The sequence below is a fragment of the Chelonia mydas genome, chromosome 1, assembly GCF_015237465.2.
Source record: "Chelonia mydas isolate rCheMyd1 chromosome 1, rCheMyd1.pri.v2, whole genome shotgun sequence".
Lineage (NCBI taxonomy): Eukaryota > Metazoa > Chordata > Testudines > Cheloniidae > Chelonia > Chelonia mydas.
The window spans coordinates 284,475,128-284,500,974 of record NC_057849.1 but is presented as its reverse complement, the minus strand read 5'-3'; the positions used below and the strand labels follow the sequence as shown (position 1 = coordinate 284,500,974).

The following is a 25,847-nucleotide window of genomic DNA, read 5'->3' as shown; positions in this document are numbered from 1 at the left end:
ATAAACAAAAATTCACGGAAGCCATGACCTGTCCGTGACTTTTGATGCTGCAGCGCCATAAACAGTGGTGGTGGGGAGCTATGGGGTTCCCCCTCTGCCCGTAGCAGCTCGAAGCTGTGGAGGGAGGCGAGGGGGGGCTCCACCCACAGCAGGAGCTGCAAGGTGACCATATTTCCCAAGGAGAAAATGGGACACCCCAGACATTTGCCCTAGGCATCCCCCCCCTCCTCCTCCCACGTGGGGCTGTTGCACATCTCTGGAACCGTGAGGAGGGCCCCTCAAGAGTCTGTCACCCGTCGCTGGAACTTTGCAGGGGGCTCCCTGTCACCTGTCACTTTGCTGTCGCCAGTCGCTGGAACTCTGCCAAGGCTCCACTGGCTGTCAGCTCCAGAGTCCGGCAGCCCCTGGGGCTGAAGCAGAGAATGTCATGGAGGTCTCTGGAAGTCACAGATTCCAGATTCTGTGACTTCCATGACCTCCGTGACATAAACGTAATCTTAATCATAGCTGGTACTGCTCTCATCCCAACATTGTTTCAGCTCTTCCCAACCCCATTTGCTTCTATTCCCCGTCTCTGTCCTCTCCCCATTGATGCCCCGGCCACCTTGACGCTCTCAAGGTTTGAGCCCAGATGATGGGTTCTGCTCATCATCCAAATGCAGGTGATTGAGAATGTGGTTGTTTTTTTTTTTTTGGGGGGGGGGGAGGCATAGTTTGTAGCTGACACCCTTTGTGAGTGTCACAGAATTGACTGCCCTCAGCCAGGCAAGTGGGGAAAAGGGGGAGGAAATCATTTCTTTGGGACGGGGGCTAATTTTTGCACGGCGAGCTGCAGCCAACAGCCGCTGGCATGCAGCTCACGGTCACTGGAGCTCTGCCTGCCCCGGGGAGACCTGCACAGACGAGGAGGCAGGAGGCGGTCACCGCGGCCGCCCAGCCCAGGCCCTTGGGGAGCGAGCAAAGGAGCGGAGGGAGGGATGGGGGCGGGGAGTGGTTCCCCTTTGGGGTTGCTGGGACTTTCGGGGCGTGCTCCTGTGGCTCTTCGCTACTGAAAGTGAAAGTGGCGGGGCCAGGCGGGGCGAGTGTGTGTGTGTGTCGGGGGGGGGGGGGGTGTTGGAGGGCGGGGAGGAGAAGCGGCTGGGGGCGGAGATCGCCCCTCCGGAGCTGTTTGTTCCTATTGCTCTGTGTGTGCAGGGGGAGGAGGGTCCTGGCCGGCCGCCTTCCCCTGCTCTCGCTGAGCTCTATGTGAGGGGATCGGGGCGCTGATGTGCCTGGGCAGGGGCGGCGGCGGCGGCGCTGCTGCTGCTGCCGGCGGAGGAGAAGGAGGCTAGCGGGGCTGCGGTCTGTCCGGCGGGCCCGGCGCCGGGGGGATGCAGCGGAGCGTGGGCCGGGGGGGAGCTGATCGGAGAGGGAAAGCCGCCGCCGCCGCCGCCCGGAGAGGCCGAGGAGGAGCGGAGCGGAGCAGCCCTGACATGCCTTTCCCTCTGCCTCCTCTCCAGCGGCCATGTTAGCCCGGAAAGCCTCGGCGAGCGCGGCTGCGGGAGCTGCCTACCCGGCGGGTAAGGACAAGGCAGGGCGCAGAGCCCGGGAGCGGCCAGCCGGGACACGCGGCCTTTGCTCGGGGGCCGGGGGAAGGGGCTCAGCCCGCTGCCCTCCGGGCCCCAGCGGCGCGGGGCGGGGCGGCGGAACAATGATTTGCCCCGGGCCGGGGCATGGAGGGAAGCCCGCCGCTGGGCAGTGTTATCTCTTCGCCCAGAGGCTGCCTCTCGCCCCCCCCCGGAGGGGCGCGGATCCCCCGCCCGTCCCCCCGCAGGCTCGGGATCCCCGGCGGTGGGGAGCGGGGATCTGGAGAAGGGAAGCGGCGGAGATCGGATTGGCTGCGTGGGGGGTTTCTCGGCCAGACGGCGCGGGCGGCGCCCATCCGGGCTGCGCTGCCCCTTGGCATGTGCCCGGCGGCGGCGGCGGGGTCCATCGCGGCCCGCAGGGCTGCGCTGGGCTGACAAGCTCCGCGCACACGCGGGGCCCGATCCCGGCCCTTCCTGCTCCCTCCGCTGTGCCACGTTTGCGGGCCGCTTCCCAGGGCTTTCTGCGTCGGCAAAACAGAGTCTGGCGGCGGCAGGAGGCTTCCCCTCCTCCCCCCTTCCCCAGCCTCCGTGCTGTCAGCCAGGTCCGCCCCACCGGGCTCCTCTCCTCGCTCACCGTCTGCTCTCCCTTCCTCTGCAGGCAGGGGAGGGGACAGTGGCCGCCAGCTGCAGTCTTCCCCGGGCATCGGAGCCGGGGGATCCCGGACGGGAGCTGGGACCGGCCCGCCATCACCCATCGCCTTGCCGCCGCTTAGGTCCAGCAACACCGCCCACACGGTGAGAGCCGGGAATGGAGGGGGCAGGGGGCAAAGGCCTGGCTTGATCTATTTGCAGCGACCCTGTGCGGGCCATAGGACCCTCCCCATCCTCCCCGTAGTGCCTGGGGCTCTGCAGCGCCCGAGCATGTTCATTCTCCAAATGCAATCACCTCCCACCAGCCGCCTCCCCCTTGGTATTAATAGAAATAAATGTGCTAGGTGCAATCAGGCTGCCAGCCTGCCCGTCTGCCAGAGAGCTGTGAATGAGGCTAGAAAGGACAGAAGCCGGTAGGATCCCTGTTAATTATCCTGCCTGTCTCATCATGTCTCATTATTCCTGTTACCAGCCTGGTTTCAACAGGTATTCTGATGGGGCTGGGGAGGGTACTTTTTTGAGTCACTTGAAGTTTGCATGGTTGGGATAGAACCCCTGGCTGCCATGAGTCCTGTGCGAAGGGGGGCAGGCCTGTGGTGTAGGAGGGTTTCCCAGGTGGTTATCTGTAAAACGAATAATGTATAAACAGGGCTCATTTCATTTGAAAGGGTCTGGTCAAACGTTGCATGACTCGTTTTGAAGCTGGCACCTTGCATGGCTTTGGCATGGAAGGCCTGTGCTGGTACATGGGTTCCCATGAAATGACATTGCTTTGAAAATGAGGTTAGTCACTGTCATTAGAGGATGGCCTTTACTACAGTGGGGAATGAAAGCTGCTCTTTCCTCATTTGTCTGATTAGCTCAGGCTGATAGCTCTTTCCCAGGGTAACAGCTATGATTGTATTCAGGGGCAATAGGCGGATGAAAGGCTGACACTGCTGCTACAGCACAGTGTACCTAAAGAGGCATGTGCTGCCTGACCTGAAGGGGATTTTTATTTTTCAGGTCTGTGATATCTCACATTATCTTCCAGTCCTAGCTAATCCCATTGGAATGGAAATTCACAAGTGTACCACTATTTATGGATGCAAGAGGGCATCTCTCTCCTTAATGTGCGGCTGAGTGGATAGCAGGTCTATACGATTATATATTAGCACTAAATAGCTCATGTTTTTATTTCATAGATTTTAAATGGGTGAAAAATGTACCATTTAAAAAGCATTGCTAGAATATTTTTTTTTGAGCTAATACTTACTTTATTGGATGCTCACATGCTATCGTGGTAAACATATGGCAGAGCTTTAAACTGTAATGTGATTATGGGCTGATGGAAGGTGAAACTCTGCATTTGGATATTACTGTTGCACTGACTTTCTATGCTTTTGTGTTAAAAGCATTGGCCATTTACAGTAAGAATAGGCTTTTTTAATGAAATAACACATTTAGGGTGCACTGGAAAAGAATGTGATAGTCTACAATTTGTGTCTGCATGCACAAAATCAACATCACTATATACGTAAAATACAGTATGTGTCCACAAATTCAAATGCCAAATTTTGTTCTGAGTTACACATATGTGAATAAGTTGAAGTGCTGACTGAGTTAAAAAGAATTAGAGGCAGTTTTTAAAATTCTCTTTTAAGAACAGAACATAAGACATAATAACAAAAAAACACAAGTAATGATTGTGCAGACTCATGCGTCCATTCTTGTGGCGCTCCCTGGACTTAATTGAGGCTTTGCATGGGCATATAGTGATCCACTTGCATAGTTCTACTTACAGAGTTGGGACATAGTCTTGACAGTACAGACCCCCAATCTAGTGGGGTTTTTTTTTTTTTGCTTTTTTTTTAATGCACAAGGGTGGCCAACCACCGGTATTGTTAGCTTTCGGGTCTTTATAACTTCTGATTGTTAGAATCTGTACTTTTGGGATATATGATCTACTGCACACAACATATTTAGCCTTGAATATTGTTTTAGAAATATTGCAGGCTGTCCCTCTGAATTTTGTAGGTTGTTATTTTGTGGTTAGTAGAAGATGCTAACATAACTTTTTATAGTAAGAATCAGATGTGACATTAGAATAGCGGATTGTAACTTTAAAAACCATTTGGATATGTCTGTTACATGATCATTCTAGGAACTGTAGTCCCAATGACCTCAGTTAACACTGACTGATTAAAATCCGTTTAACTTTATGTCCCACTGCTTTCTCAAATCAGTCATGTCTAAAATGGAACTTCTCATCTTTCTATCTGAACTGTCTTCCCTCCCTCTATCCGTATACTTAAATGGCCCCCATCACCACAGTGTCTGAGTGCCTCCCAAGTAACTAAAAATAAAAATAACAATCTCTCCCTTTTGCCTTCCCAGACTGTAGGAGAAATAGCTTGGCTGGTTTACTGGATTTGAGTGTGTTGTGTATATGAAGAATTTATCAAGGGAAGAAATGAGTTTTGCATTTAATTCTGAAAGTGAAGAGGTCCATTGTCATTCTTACCTCTTACAGGAGTGAGTTAAGTAGTCTAGGTCCAACTCCTGTCAAAATTCTGTCTCCCACCTTGTTGGTCAACAATTTAATTGTTGGTGTAATATAGCTTCTTGGGGGATCATGGTCAGAGAGGTAGAGGTGTGAAGATGAGGACAGAGGTTGTGTAATCATGGCAATCTGTGTTGCGAACCAGACAGGCTGTTGTGTATGCACCAGGTAGAGGGTTTTTTGTTTGTTTGTTTGTTTTGTTTTTAAAGAGTGTGTGGCTTCCTCCTAATTCTTTCCTTCTCCCTTTCCACTGATACTGCCACTGTCTTTCTGGTCAGTCAGGCTCAAAAACATGGGAGCATCACTAATTCTTCTTTGTCCTTCTCTTCTCCAAAATCTGCCCTTTCCTCTCTATTCCTTACTTTCAAAATCCTTTCTTTCTTGCCTAAACTACTGTAACTTTTTCTCTTCAGTCTCTCATCTCTCCACTGTTGTATCCAATCAACATGCTGCAACAAAGATAATCTTCCTTACCTGCTGCCCTGATCATGTAAATCCCCATCCCTCTGTGAGTCTGTTAGAATTATTATTATTAATATAGAATACTGCCACAATGCCAGTTTCACCATAAATTCCTTTATTCAATCTCACGGCTGAATAGTAGTTCTACAATTGCTCTAAACATATCTAAAAAGCCTAAATTAAATGCAGTTTAATACATCCATACAATAACAAGCATTTATAAGCATCTGATCATAATACTCACAAAAGGGCTAACCCTAGGGGTGCTTGGACCCATGCTGGTCAGCTCCAACTTGATCAGGCTGCTATTATCAATGAACCCTTAAAGAGTTCACCCTTTTATACCCTTTATCAAACAAATGATGTCATTGTTTCTAACTTAGCTAAAAAACAGGTTTTGGCCAGTTTGGAGTTATTGCCGGTTCAATACACACAATCCTTCCATATTATTTACTATGCCTCATGGGAGGAAGAAAAGGCCCCAGTTATCTTATCAGTTACTTTTCAGGTCCAGTTTTTCCAATTAGGCCATATTCTTTCAAGGCCTTCCTCTTACTGCCAACAGACTGAACCTCACATGACCTTATATATATATATTCATTTCGAATTAATTCAGTCCTTTATGTCTTACAGGGTCCATCTACCAGCTTCTTATCTCTGCCCTCTGCTCCCATCTACATCTGTGCTTTTATTACTTGTTATACCCACTCTTGTACACACCACTCTGGCAGCTTCTCCTGTATTATTGCAATTCTTAGTCTCCTTCTCCCACTGCCTAGGACTGGATTGACCTTCCTTCTACAATGCATCAAGCAACTTTGTTCTCCTTCTTCATGATCCTCCCCAAATTTCCCCATTTGTAGTTAGCTTTCCATTACTGACCATCTTCCATCTACACCCTATTCTTTTGCCTCAACTCATAATTCTAACATTTAACTTAAATTACAGTATAACAGAGGTTCCCAAATTGTGGTCCATGAAGAGCTGATTGGTCACATGCTGCTAGTTCTCCTTGTTTTTGATTGCTAAATCTCATTAAGACAGCTGAAAATATATTACTTTATTACTGTTACTTTTCCATATAATCAGTTACTCTCATTGCCACAATTGCTCATGTTATGTGAATTTGAGTGGAAATGTCTATACAATCATGAATGCGAGGAGAGGCATTCATAAGACAGTCTCTTTATTAAGATGTGGTCCACGCTATGAAAATTATGTGTGCTTTAAATATCTGATCCTTAGTGCAAGCTCTTCAGGGCAGGGACTTGGTCTTAGATCTGTAAAACACATGATAATAATCAAAATCATTTCAATAATGCTGCTACATTGGTATAATATTGGCTAATAAGGAGATATTTTTAGAAGTTATGAACCACAGAAGCACTTGAATCCATCTATAAAAAAAAGGGCATTCATACATATGCCTGCTTGTGTTGTAAGCAGCTAAGTAAGCAATGAAGTGTGCTACACATGATACCCATATGTCTCTGGTGTGTTGTGAGCAACAAGGCTGAAAGCCAAGTGCCTTGACCTAGCCTAGAGAGAAGGGTATGTTGTGTAACAGTCTTTCTAGAAGTATTTTATTGCTTTTACAAAATGTTTTCCCCCACCTATTTTTGTAACATCAGATTGACAAGTCCTGGTTCTACTTGATATCTCTACAATCAGAGCCTTTGTCAGCCCGTCACATTGCTTGTTTAATATGATTCACTTTATCATTTTGGGGTTCTGATGACAACATAAACTGTTGTTTGGGCTTTGGTGGAATTAAGTCATTGTAAATAATTATAGCGCAACTATTTCCTTTGGGTGATTTTATAGGGTACAGCGCCTGAGACCAACTGAGATTAAAAACTGAAGTTGAAAAATAATTTCCTCAGTGTTGACTACATAGAGCACCTTGTTGCTACTGGGAAATGCAATTAACAAGTGAAAATGCCAGGAAGAATTATGGTCTACTCTGGATAAGGCTTACTTGATCCTACAGTGATGGGCAGTATAGAAAATCCTAACATAGATTTATGTATTGACTGGGTATCGCCCACACATGTACAACTGATTGCTGATCAGTCCCATTTGGTTTTAAAACACTGGACACAATTTATACTATTAAAGTATTTACAACTAGTTTAGTTGTGGTTGTAGAACAGTTTCCCTTGAAACCTCTTGTCCTCACACATTGATACATTTCTGAAACATATATTTATTTTGGACTAAATTTTTCCATGATGGGTCTCTATTTAAGGGGATATGTGGATGTTATGTACCCCATCCTACCCATTTCCATAAAACGAACAAATAAAGTTTTGCAGCAGCCAATTTAGAATTATGAAATGGTAAAGAGAGAAAACATTTTTACTTTTATTTTTTTTCTCTTTTGTAATTTATATTCCCAAATAACTCAAGCAGAGGAATTTTTCAGCTTCAGACATGATATGTAGATAAGTTTTAGTGAACACTGTGTGCTTTGATAAGTGTGAGAAGAAATGATGTATAAAAAAAGTTATGATTTTGAAAATATGGGCAGGAAAACATCCTATTAAGATGTGTATGCGGTGCGGGTATATGCAGATGTATAACTCTCTAGCTGTTTGGTTACAGGAATTTACAAACACATCTGCAGAAGCAGAAGGCGTTTATAAACCTCTCAGGCTTACACTGTCAGATGAAAGGATTGTGAGTTCAACAAGCAGTTCACTGCGGGACTACGAAGCATATAGCCCTTTATAGCTCCACAGGCCCACTAAGCATGGTTCATGGAACTTACAAGCTTCACTGGGGAAGCATGTAAGTTCTACAAGTCTGATCTTGAAAAAAATATCCAACACCTGCTATCCAGAGGACTATACCTGCTAGGCCAGGTGTCGGCAACCTTTCAAAGAAGAAGAGCCATTTTTTTGTTTTTGTCTTTGACCAAAATTTTTCGAGAGCTGCATCACATGCAAAGCTACTTGTAGAGTTAGAATTTATCAACTAAATAATTGAACATATTAAAGTTATTACTAGTCACCAATACTTTTAACGCGACTTCTGCTGTTGGACATCTTTAGAGAGTTGCTCAATGGTCGGTGAATATGCCGTGATTTTCGTTTTCAAGCAGGACTCAAGACTAACATCGTGCAGTTGGCTCCTCAGATTGTTTTTGATGAAATTCATGTTGGAAAACACTTGTTCACAGAAGTACGTTGAACCGAAGATTGAGAGAAGCCCTAATTCATATTTCTTTAGCTGACTACAGATCAGGTAGACAATTCCAAAAGTTGAATATAATCTGGTCTTGCCGTTTCAGGTTGTCTATTTCAGACCACTTGTGTTCTAGCCCCAGGGTGGATTTCTGCCTTTCCAGATTTTCAAGTTCAGTGATAAGATCTTTCATATTTGAATTCCATAAATCCTTGTCTTGCAAGTCCGCTAATTCAAGTTCAAATTGCGCTCGATTGATTCCCGCAAATGCTGAAAAATTCAATGCAGAAGTGTCAGCTTCAAGTGGTTTCAACAGAAGTGACAAAGTGGCCTTTTCCTTCTGAACTCGTGAAATTGTTCAGCAAATGCAGCCTGCATTTTGATGACTGTTTCTGCAAGAAACCTAACGTCAATGTCACAGTCGTTTGTTTGTTTGTTTGTATTGCTTCAATATTGGGAAATGCATGAACATGCCCATCTCAATGTCCCTTACAAACAAAGACAGCTTTCGTTCAAATGGAAGAACTTCTTCCAAAACCAAAATTGTAGTGTTTCCTTTTCCCTGTAGCTTCCTATTCAACACGTTTAAATGAGAAGTTAAATCCACCGTGAAATTGAATTTCTGCAGCCAGTGAGGATCCGTTAGCACCGCATATTTAAGGCCCGTTTCTTGGAGGAACACCCTAGTTTTCTCCAGACAGGATGCAAACCTCATCAGGACTGCACCTCTGGAAAGCCATCTTACCTTGTTATACATGAGAAGATCAGAATATTGGCTGTTAACTTCTTGAAGAAGCTCGCAAAACTGCCGATGATTGAGAGCGCTTGCCATTATTTTGTTAACAATCTGTTATTTTGTTAATAATCTGCATGATCATTTCCATTACTTTTGAGATTTCCTCTGGAAAGGTTTGTGCACACAGCGCCTCCTGGTGGATTATGCAGTGAAATGAAATTACGTCGTGTTCTATACTTTTTTTAAGTAAAGAAACAAAACCTTTATGTGCCCTCTTCATGCTCAGTGCTCCATCTGTAGCAATAGCAATTATTCTGTTGATGTCAGTATCTTTTTGTTTCAGACATTCAGTGACAGCAGATGCAATATCTTCGTCCGGGGCGTGTCCTTTGAGTGGCAATAACGCAATCAGCTCTTCCTGAGGATATGATCATTAACGTATCTGCCGAGTAAGGCAACCTGAGTGATGTCATTCACATCGCATGTCTCATTGCAGGCAATAGAAAAACCTGGTGCTGATCTAATATCACTAACCTGCTGGCTGGTTATGTCTGCGGCCGTCTTAATAGTTCTGTCCTTTACAGTCTTCGCAGATAATGGCATTTCTCTAATTTTTCTTAACTCTTTCACCTTTGTTTTTAAAATCGCCAAAGAGGTGCTCAAATGTTTTAATGAAACATTCGTTCACATATTCTCCACCTGTGAATGGCTTCCCTCGTTTGACAATTGCTTGAGCTGCTAAACTAGCAGTCGCGGTTCCACTCGACGCCTTCATCCATTTAGCAAACGTACGTCTTGTTTGCTCCGCTTTGCGTCGGAGTTCCTCTACTGATTTTCTCCTTGCATCACCAGCTGGCTAGGTTTCAGCAAACGTCCAAGCTTTCTTTTCAAAATGTCTTTCTAGGTTTGATTGCTTATTGTTGGATAGTTTCTTGTCGCAAACGGGGCACAATGGGAGTCCAGCTGAACTCACTATAAAAGCGTAAGACTCAGTCCAATCATTTTGAAATTCTCGCTGTTCTTCTTCTGTCGTTCTCTTTGTGGTTGTCATTTGTTTGACTGAAGGTATTTAGCTGATCTATTTTATTTCTGACTTTAGACTTTTTCAAACTGTTGGACGTTGGAACATACTAGTACAGACAGAGCAGGTCCGCTTCCTTTTCACAAGAACTTCCATGAGTTTTACTGGTAGACAACAGTTGCCTTGTAATGAGCCATTTGAATATAAACAGGAGGGGGCTCCAGGCTGCAGCAGGGTATTGGGGTGCAGGAGTAGGTGAGGGGTCTGGGAGGGAGTTTGGGTGTGTGTGGGGGGGTTCTGGGCTGGGGCAGGAGGTTGGGGTGTAGGAGGGGGTGCGAGGTGCAGGTTCTGGCTGGGAGGCGCTTACTACAGGTGGCTCCCGTCCGGCAGTGCAGCACGGCTCAGCAGACTGCCTGCCTGCCCTGGCCCCATGCTGCGCCCGAAGCGGCTGGCTGCTGACACGTCTCTGCGTGCCGCTGGAGTGGGGGGAGGTGGCTCCGCGCGCTGCCCCCACCCCCAGCACCATCCTCAGAGCTCCCTTTGGCAAAGTGCGGGGATGGTGCTTGCAGGCGCGGGCAGTGCATGGAGACCTGCTGTCTCCCTCCCACAACGGGCACGCAGAGACGTGCCAGCAGCCAGCTGCTTCTGGGAGCAGCGTGGGGCCAGGGCAGGCAGGCAGAATACTTAAGCCCTGCTGCACCGCCAGCTGGGAGCTGCCTGTGGTAAGTGCCTCCTGGGCAGAGCCTGCAACTCGCACTCCTCAAAAAACAGCTGCCCGCAAGGGGGCAGCCAAAGAGCCGCATGCAGCTCCAGAGCCACAAGTTGCCTACCCCTGTGCTAGGCAGAGGTTGATGCACAGAGGCAAAACCCCAGGTGAATATTCAACCCCCATCCCTCCAAACTGGTTGGAAGAAGAAGAGTGCTGTGATTCCTATGAAATGCTATCCCTGGATCCTGTGTGGGAGAGGGAGGTGCCATCTTTCATATCTGATTAGCAGGGGCCTGATAAATCTGAACCCCATTTAGGCTGTTGGTTGGGAGAAAGAGCTCTCTCCCACCCCAGAACTACGTGATGCTGTGGGAGTAGGGAAGTGGGGTTTCAGCTACTTTTGAGCCCTCTTCCCTTGTAAATAGCTTTCTAGTACTTACTTCTGCTTCTGTACATGCAGTCTCAAGAAGCAGCTGAGTGAAACTGAATGACTGGTCAACAGCCGTGGAAGTGCTATCTAGAATCCAGTGAGAAGCAGTAAAAAAACTGAGCAGTCTTGTTAGTTTCATTCTTCTGCTTAGAAAACCTGTGTGCAGCAGGAGAAACACTGAAACTGTCTAAAGGCTCAGGAAGGCAGAACTATATTTAATATTTGGAAAGCTTATCTGAAAGCTTTATTAGGAAACAATTCCTACTCGCTACTGGTGGTGAGTGGATAAATGGATTTGTTTTTTAACTCCTGATACAAGACAAATAGCTACAGTTCAAGCAATGTACATCCTCTAGTGAAACCTACGGTACTTGTAAAATGCAGAAGCCAAATAGTCCTTAAAACCAGGCGAATCAAATGAAAAAATAAAATGAATTCAAAGGTTTAGATTGTGGCATTGAGCACTTAAAGAATTGCCAGAGAGATGGTTTCTTCCTCAACACCATCTCAGTCTCATTGCTCATAAGAAGTATTTTCTCCTCGTGTCTTAAGTATGTTCTAGTTTTGTTGTGACTGTGCATCATAATATGTGGTTGGATTAATGTTGTAGAAGAAACCTTAACTTCTCTGATTTCTTGGCTTTAGTGTTTGCAACCTGCACTTTGCACTAACGCCACTTTTTTAACGTGATTCTTATTTACACAGTCTTTTAATTCTGCTTATACTGAACCCTTCCCCCTAGCCCTCTCCCAAAACCAAAAAACCCTCGAAGTAATTTCGTGCTTGTGAAATATGCCTTCCTGACAGCTCTGTGGACTGAAGTCCTGTCTTTACCCACCAAAGAAATACAGCATGCTCAGGAACAGAGCAACGTTCCAGACCCTGCCACACCAATATTCTTCATACTTAACCTGGAGGAATTGTCTGGAGGGGTCACAGGGCAGTTAAGTCTTCTTGGTGGTTTAATTCACGGTGTTTCTGAGAATTTAAGCAGTTAGTTCAATATTCTGTCTCTCTCCACTATGCTTGAACAATACAAGCTCCTTTGCTCTGAACGCCAGTGTGTTGTAAAACTTCATTTAAGATCAGTCAGATTTGATTGCCCGGGCCCAAATGGCTTTGCAAATAAACATATGCAGTCACGTTACAATCTTGAAATAAAATAGACCTGTTATTAGAGCTGAGTCAAGATGTATGTAGAAAAACAATAAACTCAGCAGAAAGAATCCCCAAGAATTCTAGAGGGTTTCCATATTATGAAAACTTAAGATGTGCAAACGGAAAGAATATCATCAAAACCTCAAGCTTTCATCCAGGTTGTCTGCTTTTCAGGAAACAAATGATTTTACAAAGAAATGTCTGTCATATTAGAGTAAAACCCTTGATAAAACAATGTAATCTGCTAACGGTGCACTACACGGGGGATTTTCTCCTGGGGAAGCCCTTTCCTCCGCAGTTAAAACATTGCTTGATCTCAGAGTGTACTCTTTTCATTTCTGAATTTCATTTTGACATTAGTGCACTTTTGGTTAGTGATTTGGCATACGTTTTGAGGCCGGTAAGTCAGGTGGTGAGATGGCAGGAGAAATCTTCACACATTTGTGTAAGACCAAGCTGAAAGAATGACAAGTTATTTGTATTACAGTAAAATTTAGAGGCCTCAACCAAGAGTGGTGTTCCATTTTGTCCATTGGTGCACCATACAGACATATAGAGACAGCCCATGCTCTGAGTAGCTTACACTCTAAATAGGCAGGTTTCAGAGTACCAACTGTGTTAGTCTGTTTCCGCAAAAAGAAAAGGAGGACTTGTGGCACCTTAGAGACTAGTAAATTTATTTGAGCATAAGCTTTCGTGAGCTACAGCTCACTTCTTCAGATGCATGCTGTGGAAAATACAGTGGGGAGATTTATATACATAGAGAACATGAAACAGTGGGTGTTACCATACGTACTCTAACAAGAGTGATCAGGTCAGGTGAGCTATTACCAGCAGGAGAGCGGGGGGAGGGGGAGAAACCTTTTGTAGTGATAATCAAGGTGGGCCATTTCCAGCAGTTGACAAGAACGTCTGAGGAACAGTGGGGCGAGTGGGGGGGGGATAAACTTGGGGAAATAGTTTTACTTTGTGTAATGACCCATCTACTCCCAGCATTTGCTCAAGAAACTCCCTGAAAAAGCACAAGAACAAATCCGCACAGACACACCCCTGGAACCGGAACCAGGGTATTCTATCTGCTACCCAAGATCCATAAACCTGGAAATCCTGGACGCCCCATCATCTCAGGCATTGGCACCCTGACAGCAGGATTGTCTGGCTATGTAGACTCCCTCCTCAGGCCCTACGCTACAAGCACTCCCAGCTATCTTCGAGACACCACTGACTTCCTGAGGAAACTACAGTCCATCGGTGATCTTCCTGAAAACACCATCCTGGCCACTATGGATGTAGTATGGATGGATTGCTAACTCTACATCCACATTCCACACAAAGATGGACTACAGGCCGTCAAGAACAGTATCCCCGATAATGTCACAGCAAACCTGGTGGCTGAACATTGTGACTTTGTCCTCACCCATAACTATTTCACATTTGGGGACAATGTATACCTTCAAATCAGTGGCACTGCTATAGGTACCCGCATCGCCCCACAGTATACCAACATTTTTATGGCTGACTTAGAACAACGCTTCCTCAGCTCTCGTCCCCTAACGCCCCTACTCTACTTGCGCTACATTGATGACATCTTCATCATCTGGACCCATGGAAAAGAAGCCCTTGAGGAATTCCACCATGATTTCAACAATTTCCATCCCACCATCAACCTCAACCTGGACCAGTCCACACAAGAGATCCACTTCCTGGACACTACGGTGCTAATAAGCGATGGTCACATAAACACCACTCTATACCGGAAACCCACTGACCACTATGCCTACCTACATGCCTCCAGCTTTCATCCAGACCACACCACACGATCCATTGTCTACAGCCAAGCTCTACGATACAACCACATTTGCTCCAACCCCTCAGACTGAGACAAACACCTACAAGATCTCTATCAAGCATTCTTACAACTACAATACCTACCTGCTGAAGCGAAGAAACAGATTGACAGAGCCAGAAGAGTACCCAGAAGTCACCTACTACAGGACAGGCCCAACAAAGAAAATAACAGAACGCCACTAGCCGTCACCTTCAGCTTCACCATCACCTTCAACTAAAACCTCTCCAATGCATCATCAAGGATCTACAACCTATCCTGAAGGACAACCCATCACTCTCACAGATCTTGGGAGACAAGCCAGTCCTTGCTTACAGACAGCCCCCCAACCTGAAGCAAATACTCACCAGCAACCACACACTACACAACAAAAACACTAACCCAGGAACCTATCCTTGCAACAAAGCCCATTGCTAACTGTGTCCACATATCTATTCAGGGGACCTCATCATAGGGCCTAATCACATCAGCCACACTATCAGAGGCTCGTTCACCTGCACATCTACCAATGTGATATATGCCATCATGTGCCAGCAATGCTCCTCTGCCATGTACATTGGCCAAACTGGACAGTCTCTACGTAAAAGAATAAATGGACACAAATCAGACGTCAAGAATGATAACATCAAAAACCAGTCGGAGAACACTTCAATCTCTTTGGTCACTCGATTACAGACCTAAAAGTGGCAATTCTTCAACAAAAAAACTTCAAAAACAGACTCCAACGAGAGACTGCTGAATTGGAATTAATTTGCAAACTGGATACAATTAACTTAGGCTTGAATAAAGACTGGGAGTGGATGGGGAATTACACAAAGTAAAATTATTTTCCCATGTTTATTTCCCCCCCCCCCCCCACAATGTTCCTCAGACGTTCTTGTCAACTGCTGGAAATGGCCCACCTTGATTATCACTACAAAAGGTTCCCCCCCACATCCACTCTCCTGCTAGTAATAGCTCACCTTACCTGATCACTCTCGTTACAGTGTGTATGGTAATACCTATTGTTTCATGTTCTCTGTGTATATAAATCTCCCCACTGTAGTTTCCACTGCATGCATCCGATGAAGTGAGCTGTAAGCTCTCAATAGCTTATGCTCAAATAAATTTGTTGGTCTCTAAGGTGCCACAAGTACTCCTTTTCTTTTTACTCTAAATAGACAAGCAGTCAAAGAGTGGAAGAAAGGAAGTATTTCCTTCCTATTTTACAGATAGGGAATTGAGGGGTCAAAGAGATTAAAGGAAATCTGTGGTAGAGCTGGGAGATTTCCAAAGTCCCAGCCCAGTTCTTTATCTGCAAAACCATCTTGCCTTTCTGTTCTACTTTTTAGTGTCTGTCACTGGTAAAAACTGAAAGTTTGTTATTGACAAGATTTTATCAAGACATTCATCCAATAATCTTTGTCCAGTACTTAATGGAAAACTAACCAAAGACAATGCCTTTATTTTGCTTATGTCCCACATGAGTAATATCACAGAGGTAGTCTGGCATTCTGGTTTCATTAAGATTTTTGAAATGAATCCGTGAGTGTCATTCACAGCCCATGTCTTGATACTGGAGTTGTGAAATTGACTTCAAAGATTGATATGGTTGTGTTAATGATTTAGAACCCGTATTTGTAAATGAATCTTAAACACTTAGGGTTGCATAGCATTAGCTTCACTATTTTATCCTTGCAAGTTTTTCCAAGAAATTAATATAGAAAAATCAGACCCCACGTCATTATAACTGATATATCCAAGTTCATTACAGGCAGGAATGAAGAAGATGCATTTCGATTCTTAAGGCCTGTTTGTCAGAAATACTGAGTATCCACAACTTCACTTGAAGTCACTGGGAGTTGTGGGCTCTGAGACCACTCAAAAATCAGGTCCTTAAACCCAAGCTTATCCCATCAGTACATTGACTACATTTTTGTTACTGTAATTTGAATTAATTAGTTACATTAAAACTTAGTTTTGTTACCCTTTTACTCTAAGACTCAAATTTATTCTTCCATTGACTTCAGTTGAATTACACTAAGGATGAATTTGAGTTGTAAAGTTACAGAAAGTTATTTTTTATTTTAATTTACAGCTTGAAATTAATGTATTTACGGATTGTTTAAGGCCCTTTTTACGAGAGAGAATGTCCTCCGCATAAAGCAAATGAGAAATTACAAAGATATCAGTGTTAGGAACAAGGTTTTGCTTATATATTTCTTGTTTCTCATTACAAATAGCTGTTACGTAAATAGTTGCTTTTCGCAACTCTGATCACATATTTTATTGTTTGAAAATGCTTGAGATTCATGCTTAATCCATCATACAAACTATACAAAAACAAAACATAATTTCTAAATCCAGTCCTAATTTTTTTAATTACAGAAAGTGGAAAATAGATTTTGATTGTACTCTCTTTGAGGCATGGATTTTTTTTTTTATGGTTTAGTGTTTGTCCAGTGTCCAGCACTCAATCCTGATAGGTGCTATAGTAATAGAAATACAGTACCCAGTTTGGCAAAGTGCTTAAGCATGTGCTTTAAGTCCTATTGATGTAAGTGCATTGCTGAATTGTACCTATAGAGTCTATAAATGTTAAACTCGGTCTCTTGCACTTTCGTAACGTCCAGATTTTTTTTTCTTTTGAAATGTCAAAACTCATTCCCTTCCGTTTAAAATTGTATATGACAGCCTTTGTCCCACAGCAAATTTTGGAAGGAGTTAAAATCCTGATTTGTAAGAATTTGTGGAGTTGGGGGAACTAAAGGTGCCTTATCAATAGAAGTTCCTGCCGGTGATGTGACTCTCAGGCATAACTGAAATTGCTACTTTGTGTTCTCTAGAGTCAGGTTTAATTTTCCTCCAGCATATTTTTTGATATTACTGGGCTGTTGCCTTACAGATTCTCTGGAGAAATTATTAAGCCCATGATATTACCATACCCTTGTTTGCCTTGCTGCAGACCTCTTATTTACATGGTCATGACAGTGAGGAAAGTCTAGAAGTATAAGAGATGCTAAGATCTTTAAAATGGGACCAGTACCGAAAGATATCCTGGGATATTGGTCATATGTTTAACCTAGCGGTAAGCAGCTTTAGAAAAATGGTTAATTGAAGTAAATTGGGCCTGGTGGGGGGACAGAAGAAGTAATTTTGAAACATTAAAAAATGTGTAGAACTGAATGTTCTAATTGGAAAAATATTATTTTGAATTTTAGGTTGGAGGCAATAAGCACACAATGAATGAGCACCTGCACGTTGGTAGCCACGGACAGATTCAGGTTCAACAGCTGTTTGAAGATAATAGCAACAAGAGGACAGTTCTAACAACACAACCAAATGGGCTTGCAGCAGTAAGCAAATCTGGATTGTCAGTGGTGCCGGACAGACAGATAGACAGTGCTCATAGACGACAGGGGAGCTCCAGTTCTTTAAAATCGACAGATGGGACAGGGAAGGTGAAAGCCTCCTTTATGATACCAGAGCAAGCAATGAAGCAATACATGCAAAAACTAACAACCTTTGAGCATCATGAAATTTTCAGTTACCCTGAAATATACTTTTTGGGTCCAAATGCAAAGAAGCGGCCAGGTGTGATTCAAGGTCCAAACAATAGTGGTTATGATGATGACCAGGGGTCTTACGTGCAAGTACCCCATGATCATATTGCATACAGGTATGAGGTCCTGAAAGTAATAGGGAAAGGAAGTTTTGGGCAAGTTGTGAAGGCTTATGATCACAAGACCCATCAACATGTGGCGTTAAAAATGGTGAGAAATGAAAAACGTTTCCACCGTCAAGCTGCAGAAGAAATTAGAATTCTGGAGCATCTAAGGAAACAGGATAAGGATAACAACATGAATGTTATTCACATGCTGGAAAACTTTATATTCCGCAGCCATATCTGCATGACATTTGAGTTGCTGAGCATGAACCTTTACGAGCTAATAAAGAAAAACAAATTTCAGGGCTTCAGCCTGCCATTAGTCCGCAAGTTTGCCCACTCAATTTTACAGTGCTTAGATGCTTTGCACAAGAATAGAATCATTCACTGTGACCTTAAACCAGAGAACATTCTGTTGAAGCAACAGGGTAGAAGTGGTATTAAAGTTATTGATTTTGGCTCTAGTTGTTATGAGCATCAACGTGTCTATACTTACATTCAGTCACGTTTCTACCGTGCTCCGGAAGTGATCCTGGGTGCTCGTTATGGGATGCCTATCGATATGTGGAGCTTGGGCTGCATTCTAGCAGAGCTTTTAACAGGTTACCCGCTCTTACCTGGAGAAGATGAAGGGGACCAACTGGCTTGTATGATAGAGCTACTGGGCATGCCGTCCCAAAAACTACTGGATTCATCCAAACGAGCCAAAAATTTTGTGAGCTCTAAAGGTTATCCCCGTTATTGTACCATTACCACATTGTCTGATGGTTCTATAATACTCAATGGTGGCCGCTCCCGAAGGGGAAAATTGCGTGGCCCACCGGAGAGCCGAGAGTGGGGGAACGCATTAAAGGGATGTGATGATCCCCTCTTCCTTGACTTCTTAAAACAGTGTTTAGAATGGGATCCTGCTATACGCATGACACCCAGCCAGGCTTTACGGCATCCCTGGCTTAGGAGACGTTTGCCAAAGCCTCCAACTGGAGAGAAGGCATCGGCAAAACGAATAACAGAAAGCACTGGTGCTATAACGTCAATTTCCAAGTTACCTCCAACATCAAGCTCGGCTTCAAAACTTAGGACTAATTTGGCACAGATGACAGATGCCAATGGGAATATTCAGCAGAGAACAGTGTTGCCAAAACTCGTTAGCTGAGTTTGAATAACCCAATGCTGGTCATACGAGAAATGCTACATTGCTGAGCCTTATTCATATGAAAAAGTAGCTCAGATTTTTATTTGCTCAATAACTTTATTCATTTGTATCTTTTCAGCACTCATTTTAAATGTAAGAAATTTTGATTTTGTTTTTATAAAAATATGGGGACAATGCTTTAAGTTTTTATACTTATTTTTAAAAGTGTTTGTTTTCTAAAGTACAATTAGCCTTACTGTAATTAGTGTGGTACAGTAATAAACATCAGTGGCAGGCCACTGGTTACAACACGACTGTCATGCATTACAGCTTAGTGTCAAAGGTGTTAACCATTTTTTTCCACATGGTTCATGTTAGTTTTCCCGTGGACAGAGGTGAAAGTGGGCAGCAGTGCTTTAAGGACTCTCCTTAAAGTCACTTCCCCGTTTTCCCCGCCCCGGGGCCGCCAGTGTGGGGGGGATGGGGCAGCTGCCCCGGGGCCCGGCGATTTAAAAGAGCCCGGGGCTCCTGGCTGCTGCTACTGCAGCAGCGGCTGGTGCCCCGGGCCCTTTCAATTGCCACTGGAGCCCCGGGTGGTGCAGGCCAGGCAGCGTGGAATGGCTGGCTGGGGAAGGCTGACCCCCCCCACCCTGCCCCTTCCACCCAAGGCCCCGCCCCTTCCCGGGGCCCATACTGGTAAGTCTTTTATCTTACTTTCACCCCTGCCCTTGGGGTAAATTTGCAATACTCTTCCTTCTCTGAATTCATTTACAGATATAGGTCCTGATCCTACAAACACTTACACAAGTGCTTAATTTGATGCCGGTGAGTCTAGTTACATGAGTACAGTCAAGCACCTGTGGAATGGGGGCCATAGCATGTTTTCATTTTCCATACAGTAGCTTGGAAGAAATGATATTTTGTAACAATGATATAGCTAAATCCTATAGATTTTTTTGAAAAGAAAAAACAACATTAATGATTAAAATAAATGTTCAAATGTAAGCCAAAAAAAAGAGAAGAAGCTGTGTCCAGCACTAAAATTACCCAAGTGGCATTCATATTATATAAAAAAGAGAGAGATGAACAGACAGTGGGAGAATAAATGAAGGTGGGAATATGTGTTAATGTGACAAAGGAGCTACTTTCTATAGATGAAGTTATATAAAGCAAAATGTTTTGCACATAACTTTAGGTGTACAACCTATATTCATGTTTGGTTTCCTTTTTTTCTCCTGTTTTCTTCTCTCTCTGCTTAAGTACAGCTAGGCCTCACTACATCATACATTCATTTTCATACTGTATCTTACAGACTGTTAATGCAACACAAATTTCACAGATTTTTTTTTCCAGATAATCTGTTTGATGGATTATGAATTCTTTGGCACATTTTAACTTCAGATCAAATCAGAGTACAAGGGCAAATGTTGTTTTGCTCCTTCAAGATAACTATTCATTTTTAGAAAACAAGACACTAGACAAGAAAGTCACTAACCTAAAGAATGTTAATTCTGAGCATCTGCAAGTGTTAATTGTTTCCTCAGTGGAATGATTGGAAGACATAAAGTTAATCAGTGAAATAAACTGATGCACTACATCTCTAGGGGACAAAACATTAAGGAAAAGATAAGTGGTTTGAATTAATCGCTAGCATGGTAGCTGAAGAAAACTTTGAAGGAATGGTAGAGATTTAAGTAGATTTGTGTTTGTGTGTTGTTTTTTTTAAACTGCACTCAGAGAAGGAAGATGGTCTTTTTCAAGGAGTGATCTCTAGAGTTAGGGTGAGAATGGTCACACATGTCATATGTTTTCACTAGTAACAGTTTGTTAAAATCAGTATTATATTTCAAGCAATGACCATGATCTACCTTGGATGTATGAAGTACATGAAAAGGAAATTTTGAAGAAAGTAGAACATAATCTAAAAGGATTTGCGGATGTCAGAACAAGAGAAGTTTGGGTGGGTTGCATAAAACTTCAATAACTTTATTATAAACAATGTTTATATGCACAGATTGCATTAAATTACTTGTAAAAGTTATTAAAAATACTTAAAGCATGGTCCCCAGAGAGGCCAAGAAAGTTTCCGGTTAAGTTCTCATTCATATTCATTCAGATTTTTCATTTAAAAAGAAAGCAACATAAGTTTTATTTAACTAAAGACTCTGGGGGCGGGGTATGGAAAAGAAATGACACTACTCTCAGGAAACATATAATACAACTATTTGCCAAAAAGTCAGTACACAAAGAAATCCTGAAAATTAATTTCTGATAAAGGATGGTGTTTATTGATGATTGATAACATTAAACATTCAAACACTGATAAACTAATTTTTCTTACTATATTTTTTAAATTATAGTTTCCTGCCTCTAGTCAAATTTTAAATTATTTAGAAAGTGTTAAATGTAAACAATTTTATACAATATGTGGAAGTGCAATATATAAACATGTATGGAATCATATTCAAAAATGAAATATAATACAAATAGGTAACAGTGGCTTCTGGAATCTAAATATCTGGTGATTGACAATTGGTAATTTCTAGGTCTGGAAAAACATTTATTTACATGTAAAATAAACCAGTTAAGCTCCTACCCTCCAGCTGTTTAGGAAATCAGCAAGGGATAAAACAGGAATTCCATTATGTTAGAAAAAATGATTCTCCCCCCCCCACCCCGTATGTTTTCTAAATTAAACATTGGAACCTGTACCTGCCTTTAATGTAAATTTAAGGTGAAAATATACATAATGGTCATGGGTCATTAGTAGACTAAAACCACTACATTTTCCTTTTCATGTAACCAGTTTTTTAAATACCAGTAATGCATTTGTGATGGACTTTATTCATAAATGCTACCGGAAACTTTTAAGCCAAAATATAGTGTGCGGAGCTATTTTTAACCCAAATACAGTAAACTTCCTCTTCATTTAAAAGAGCAGCTATATTATGGATTTTAGTGATATAGCTCTTGTTATTGTAGCTTATTTATAAATGTAAAAAGAAGGGGGGGGGAAGAAACTGATATTGCCTCTTGCTTTGATGTGATTTAATGATAAGGGCTCTGATAATTAGGCTGATAGAAGTGGCTTGGAAACAGTGCTTAGTCTCACATGTTACCATTGTCTAGAGATGTCTGAGCTATTTTCAGATTTCGTAATAGCACAGTGTTGTCTTGTCTTTGGTTGCAGTCTCATTGGACTCAGTTTCTTGCACCACTGGAGTGTTCATTACCACTTAAGTGTATTGGAACAACAGAGTGATGCAAGACGTGTAGATTAACAACAGAGGATAGATTGTGCTCTTGGTGTTAACAATGTGCCTTTTGTTATAAATGCCATTTTGTAGGGCAGACATCTTGGCCTGTTTAACCCTTTGAATACTAGATAATAAGGATGAAATCTATTTTTAAATGCTAGATCTATCTTAAAACATCCTGTACGTTTTCAAAGCCTTAATAGAAAACATAAGGCAATCACACTACGTTGGATAAAACATTCTGTTATTGTAGTAACTTCTATGTTGCTTAAGGGGTTAAAGATGGCACTTCATGGTTAGTTGTATCTTAACATCAGACTGATTTTTTTAATATGTTTTTGTTATGGTAACACTAGTGGAAATCAACTGTATTTGTAAAAATTTACCTCAAACTGCTTAATTTTATAGTGTGATTTAATCCCAGGGCATTTGGTATGAACCAAAGTGCATTCCTTTTATATGTGCCTGGCTCTAATAAAGATGGCCAGGGATTTTTACAATTTGGGTGCAAGGCACTTAAGCCACTTTTAACTTGGTGGGTGGTTTGGAGCGATAAAGGACTCCATAAGAATGTTAAAACACTTTAGACATAAGTAGCATTGGGCTATATTTGAATCTTTAGGAAAGTGTGTGTATTATTTGATGCTCTCCATTTTTATAACACCTTTTTGTCCCCATCAAGAATATTTCTGGTAAGTAGGAGACTTTTTTTTTTTTTTTAATTCTTGCTGTCAGTAAAGATTTTAATATTGCCCAACTTGATGCTGCGGTAGCATTTAAATAAAAAAAAGCATTTGTGAATTATTGTTTGTAGGGGCTTGTACATCTCTGCTACAAATTGTAATTACTCAGCTCAACTGCTACAATTACGTCTAAGCAGTAGCTTGGGTTTGTATTGAGCAACGACTTAGACACGTGACTGTAATATGCTGCAACTGTGTGTACTGAAAACGTGAAAAATGATTGAATGTGGACTGTGTATATATGTTTGTATAATTTTCTGTGAGATGCTGCTGTCGCCACTTAACATGAAATATGTTGTAGTGGATTTTAATCCTAGTGGCCAGTTTTATGATACTGTATGTATTGTACAGCTGATGACAGGAGTAAGACTGTTTTAGTGCATATTTGTTACAGTTTATTGTTGTGGCCAGAGATCATTTCAGAATAAAACTTTATGTCCTACTTTTTCTCTTTCTACTGCAGTTTGGGTTTTGTCTGACCGTAAGGAGCCCTTGGAATGCTGGCATTTCCTAGACAAATAAAGGCCTCTTCCTGTGCCCATTGAAGTCAATGGCAAAGTGCCCTTTGTCTTCAGCAGTGCAGTACGAGGCCCTAAGGCTAAGATCCTCAAAGGTATTTAGGTCCCTAACTCTCATTGATTGAGTTAGGCACCTTAATACCTTTGAGGATCTGGGCCTAAATGGTTAGCAGGACCTATAGATACAGTATCGACACATTAATGGATCCTGATTTTTGTTGTTGTTTGTCCAAAGGCAGCTTTGGGCTTGAAATTTCTAAGGTTCATCTCAGGAGCTGGAGTATAATGTTTAAAATGATTTTGAAAGTCAAGTTGTTGCCACGCGCCAAAGAAAATATGCCTTTGATGAAAGTTTTGTCTGTATAAAGAAGGCAGGACTTGGTCTTTAGTTGCTTTTAAAAACTATTTAAAAATAATTTTAAGTGTCTTCTGTGATTGTCGTAAGTCTTTTTATGAAAACAAAAATCTGTTTTTTCTTTACGTCAAAACTTCCACTAAAAAATAAATGTCAGACTCAGTTACAGGATTGGTCAACATGACAACAAACAGATACTGGAGACTGTACGAGTGTATTTGTCAGACTTTGCAGAGAAACCGTTGTATTCCTCAGTGCTAAATGTGTGTTTTGGGCCAAATTCTGCTAAATTCTGTTAAATTGGTGTGAATCCAGAATAACTTCAATGCCAGATTATATGGGTCCCCAATTACAGTTAATGGGCCAAATTCTCTTCTCAGTTACACCAGTGTATATCCACGGTAACTTCATTAAAGAAAGAACAGGAGTGGGCTGTTGCCCATGAAAGCTTATGCTCAAATACATTTGTTAGTCTCTAAGGTGCCACAAGTACTCCTGTTCTTTTTGCAGATACAGACTAACACGGCTGCTACTCTGAAACCTGTCACTATGCAATTCATTGAAGAAAGACACTGGTATAACTGAGAATAAACTGACATTGAGGGCCTATGGAATTGGATGGCACTTTTAGTATACTTTTCTCACTATGGCTGGGGAATTTCTGCAACAGATTAAAGTAATTTCTGCAATAGGACAATGAATGCATAGAAATCTAAATGCCAATTAAATGAAGTGTATATTCCCACATTCACATAACCAATTCCAATACAATTTTATAGTATAAGAGTAAAAATTAAGCTTTGTAAATAAGAGGTAGAAGTTCACCATTTGGTCCATCTCCATGCTCTTTTGGGGTCATGACAGATGCTGTATTTTGTTTTAAAGGATTCCCTTTTCCTCCTCAATGCGTTGCCTTGCCTTTATTCTTCCTTCCCCCAGCCCTATATCCTTCTATGCAAACTCCTCTTTCTATCTGCTACTTCTGCTTATTCATGTACTATGTAACTACATATTAAACAGCATTTTCAATACGAGCCGTAAAGTCGCAAGACCAGGAGGCGAAAATGTCAGTAGATAGCTGTATAAATGTGCATGGCACTTCAGCGGCTGAGTTACACTTACAGATTTCCTGTGGCTGCTTCTATCTTGGCAATGCTTTCCATGGCCAGGTAACTGGGGTGTACTATCGGCGCTGGTTATAATTCTCCAGGTTTCCTATACATTGATCCAAATACAGAATATGAGAAGCATAAATATTCATGACGTTACATGACAGCATTCCTCAATATGTGCTACTACTTCTGCTTTTCTTTTAAATCCCAGTTTTAAGACCTTTTTTCAGTATTCTGAATCAGCGTAAAGTTCACCCGTATCCTATTTCAAAACATGACAAGAAAGGTTAATGGTCTGGTCAAGCAGGTCAGGGAGGACTGTCTGTGCAGAGGACGAGGTGCGTGGAAACGCACAAAGACACTGATAGGAGAAAAACAGTTGTGTTTGAGGTCAGTGTGTTTCCTATGGAAATGAATGTGGTGTAACAAATTCTGCTTTATGGCTTCACTTGCAGGATCAGGTCAGACTTCTAGATGGGGCTGGGATAGGATCAACCTTAAATAAGGATAAGTATTTGAAAACTATTGCTGACTAAACTATTTCAGTACAAATGTGTCTTCAAACTTAGTATTACTGCTCTGCTTTTGAGGCTTGACATTTTAAATCCTACGCTAATAATTAAAGGATAATTTTAAAGTGTGATTTTTTTTATGCTAAACTTCATAACATTGTTATAACTTTCCTTTAAAAATGTAATTGCTATTCATGGGAGAGACAAGGTGGGTGAGGTAAGGTATTTTATTGGACCAACTTCTGTAATGATACTGTTAGCAC

General features: G+C 42.5%; 1 protein-coding gene across 6 annotated transcripts; it reads left to right on the top strand.

The window, feature by feature from the left end:
- The first annotated feature begins 1,128 nt into the window (after positions 1-1,128).
- Positions 1,129-23,534, top strand: DYRK2 (dual specificity tyrosine phosphorylation regulated kinase 2). 6 transcript variants are annotated; one of them, XM_043548213.1, is made up of 4 exons: positions 8,217-8,466; positions 9,486-9,591; positions 10,047-10,124; positions 17,507-23,534. In XM_043548213.1, the coding sequence occupies exon 4, from the start codon at positions 17,528-17,530 to the stop codon at positions 19,106-19,108; it is 1,581 nt and encodes a 526-aa protein (XP_043404148.1). In that variant the 5' UTR covers positions 8,217-8,466; positions 9,486-9,591; positions 10,047-10,124; positions 17,507-17,527; the 3' UTR covers positions 19,109-23,534. The 6 variants fall into 6 exon arrangements, with proteins under 6 accessions (XP_037743023.1, XP_027683934.1, XP_043404151.1 ...); XM_037887095.2 differs by lacking the exons at positions 8,217-8,466; positions 9,486-9,591; positions 10,047-10,124 and adding exons at positions 1,129-1,559; positions 2,224-2,360; XM_027828133.3 differs by lacking the exons at positions 8,217-8,466; positions 10,047-10,124 and adding an exon at positions 2,239-2,360.
- Positions 23,535-25,847: the final 2,313 nt, after the last annotated feature.

Coding starts and splice junctions, on each gene's coding strand:
- DYRK2 (XM_037887095.2), top strand. CDS start 1,505: ATGTTAGCCCGGAAAGCCTCGGCGAGCGCGGCTGCGGGAGCTGCCTAC. Junction 1,560..2,223: donor GGGAGCTGCCTACCCGGCGG/GTAAGGACAAGG, acceptor CTTCCTCTGCAG/GCAGGGGAGGGGACAGTGGC. Junction 2,361..17,506: donor CCAGCAACACCGCCCACACG/GTGAGAGCCGGG, acceptor TTTGAATTTTAG/GTTGGAGGCAATAAGCACAC.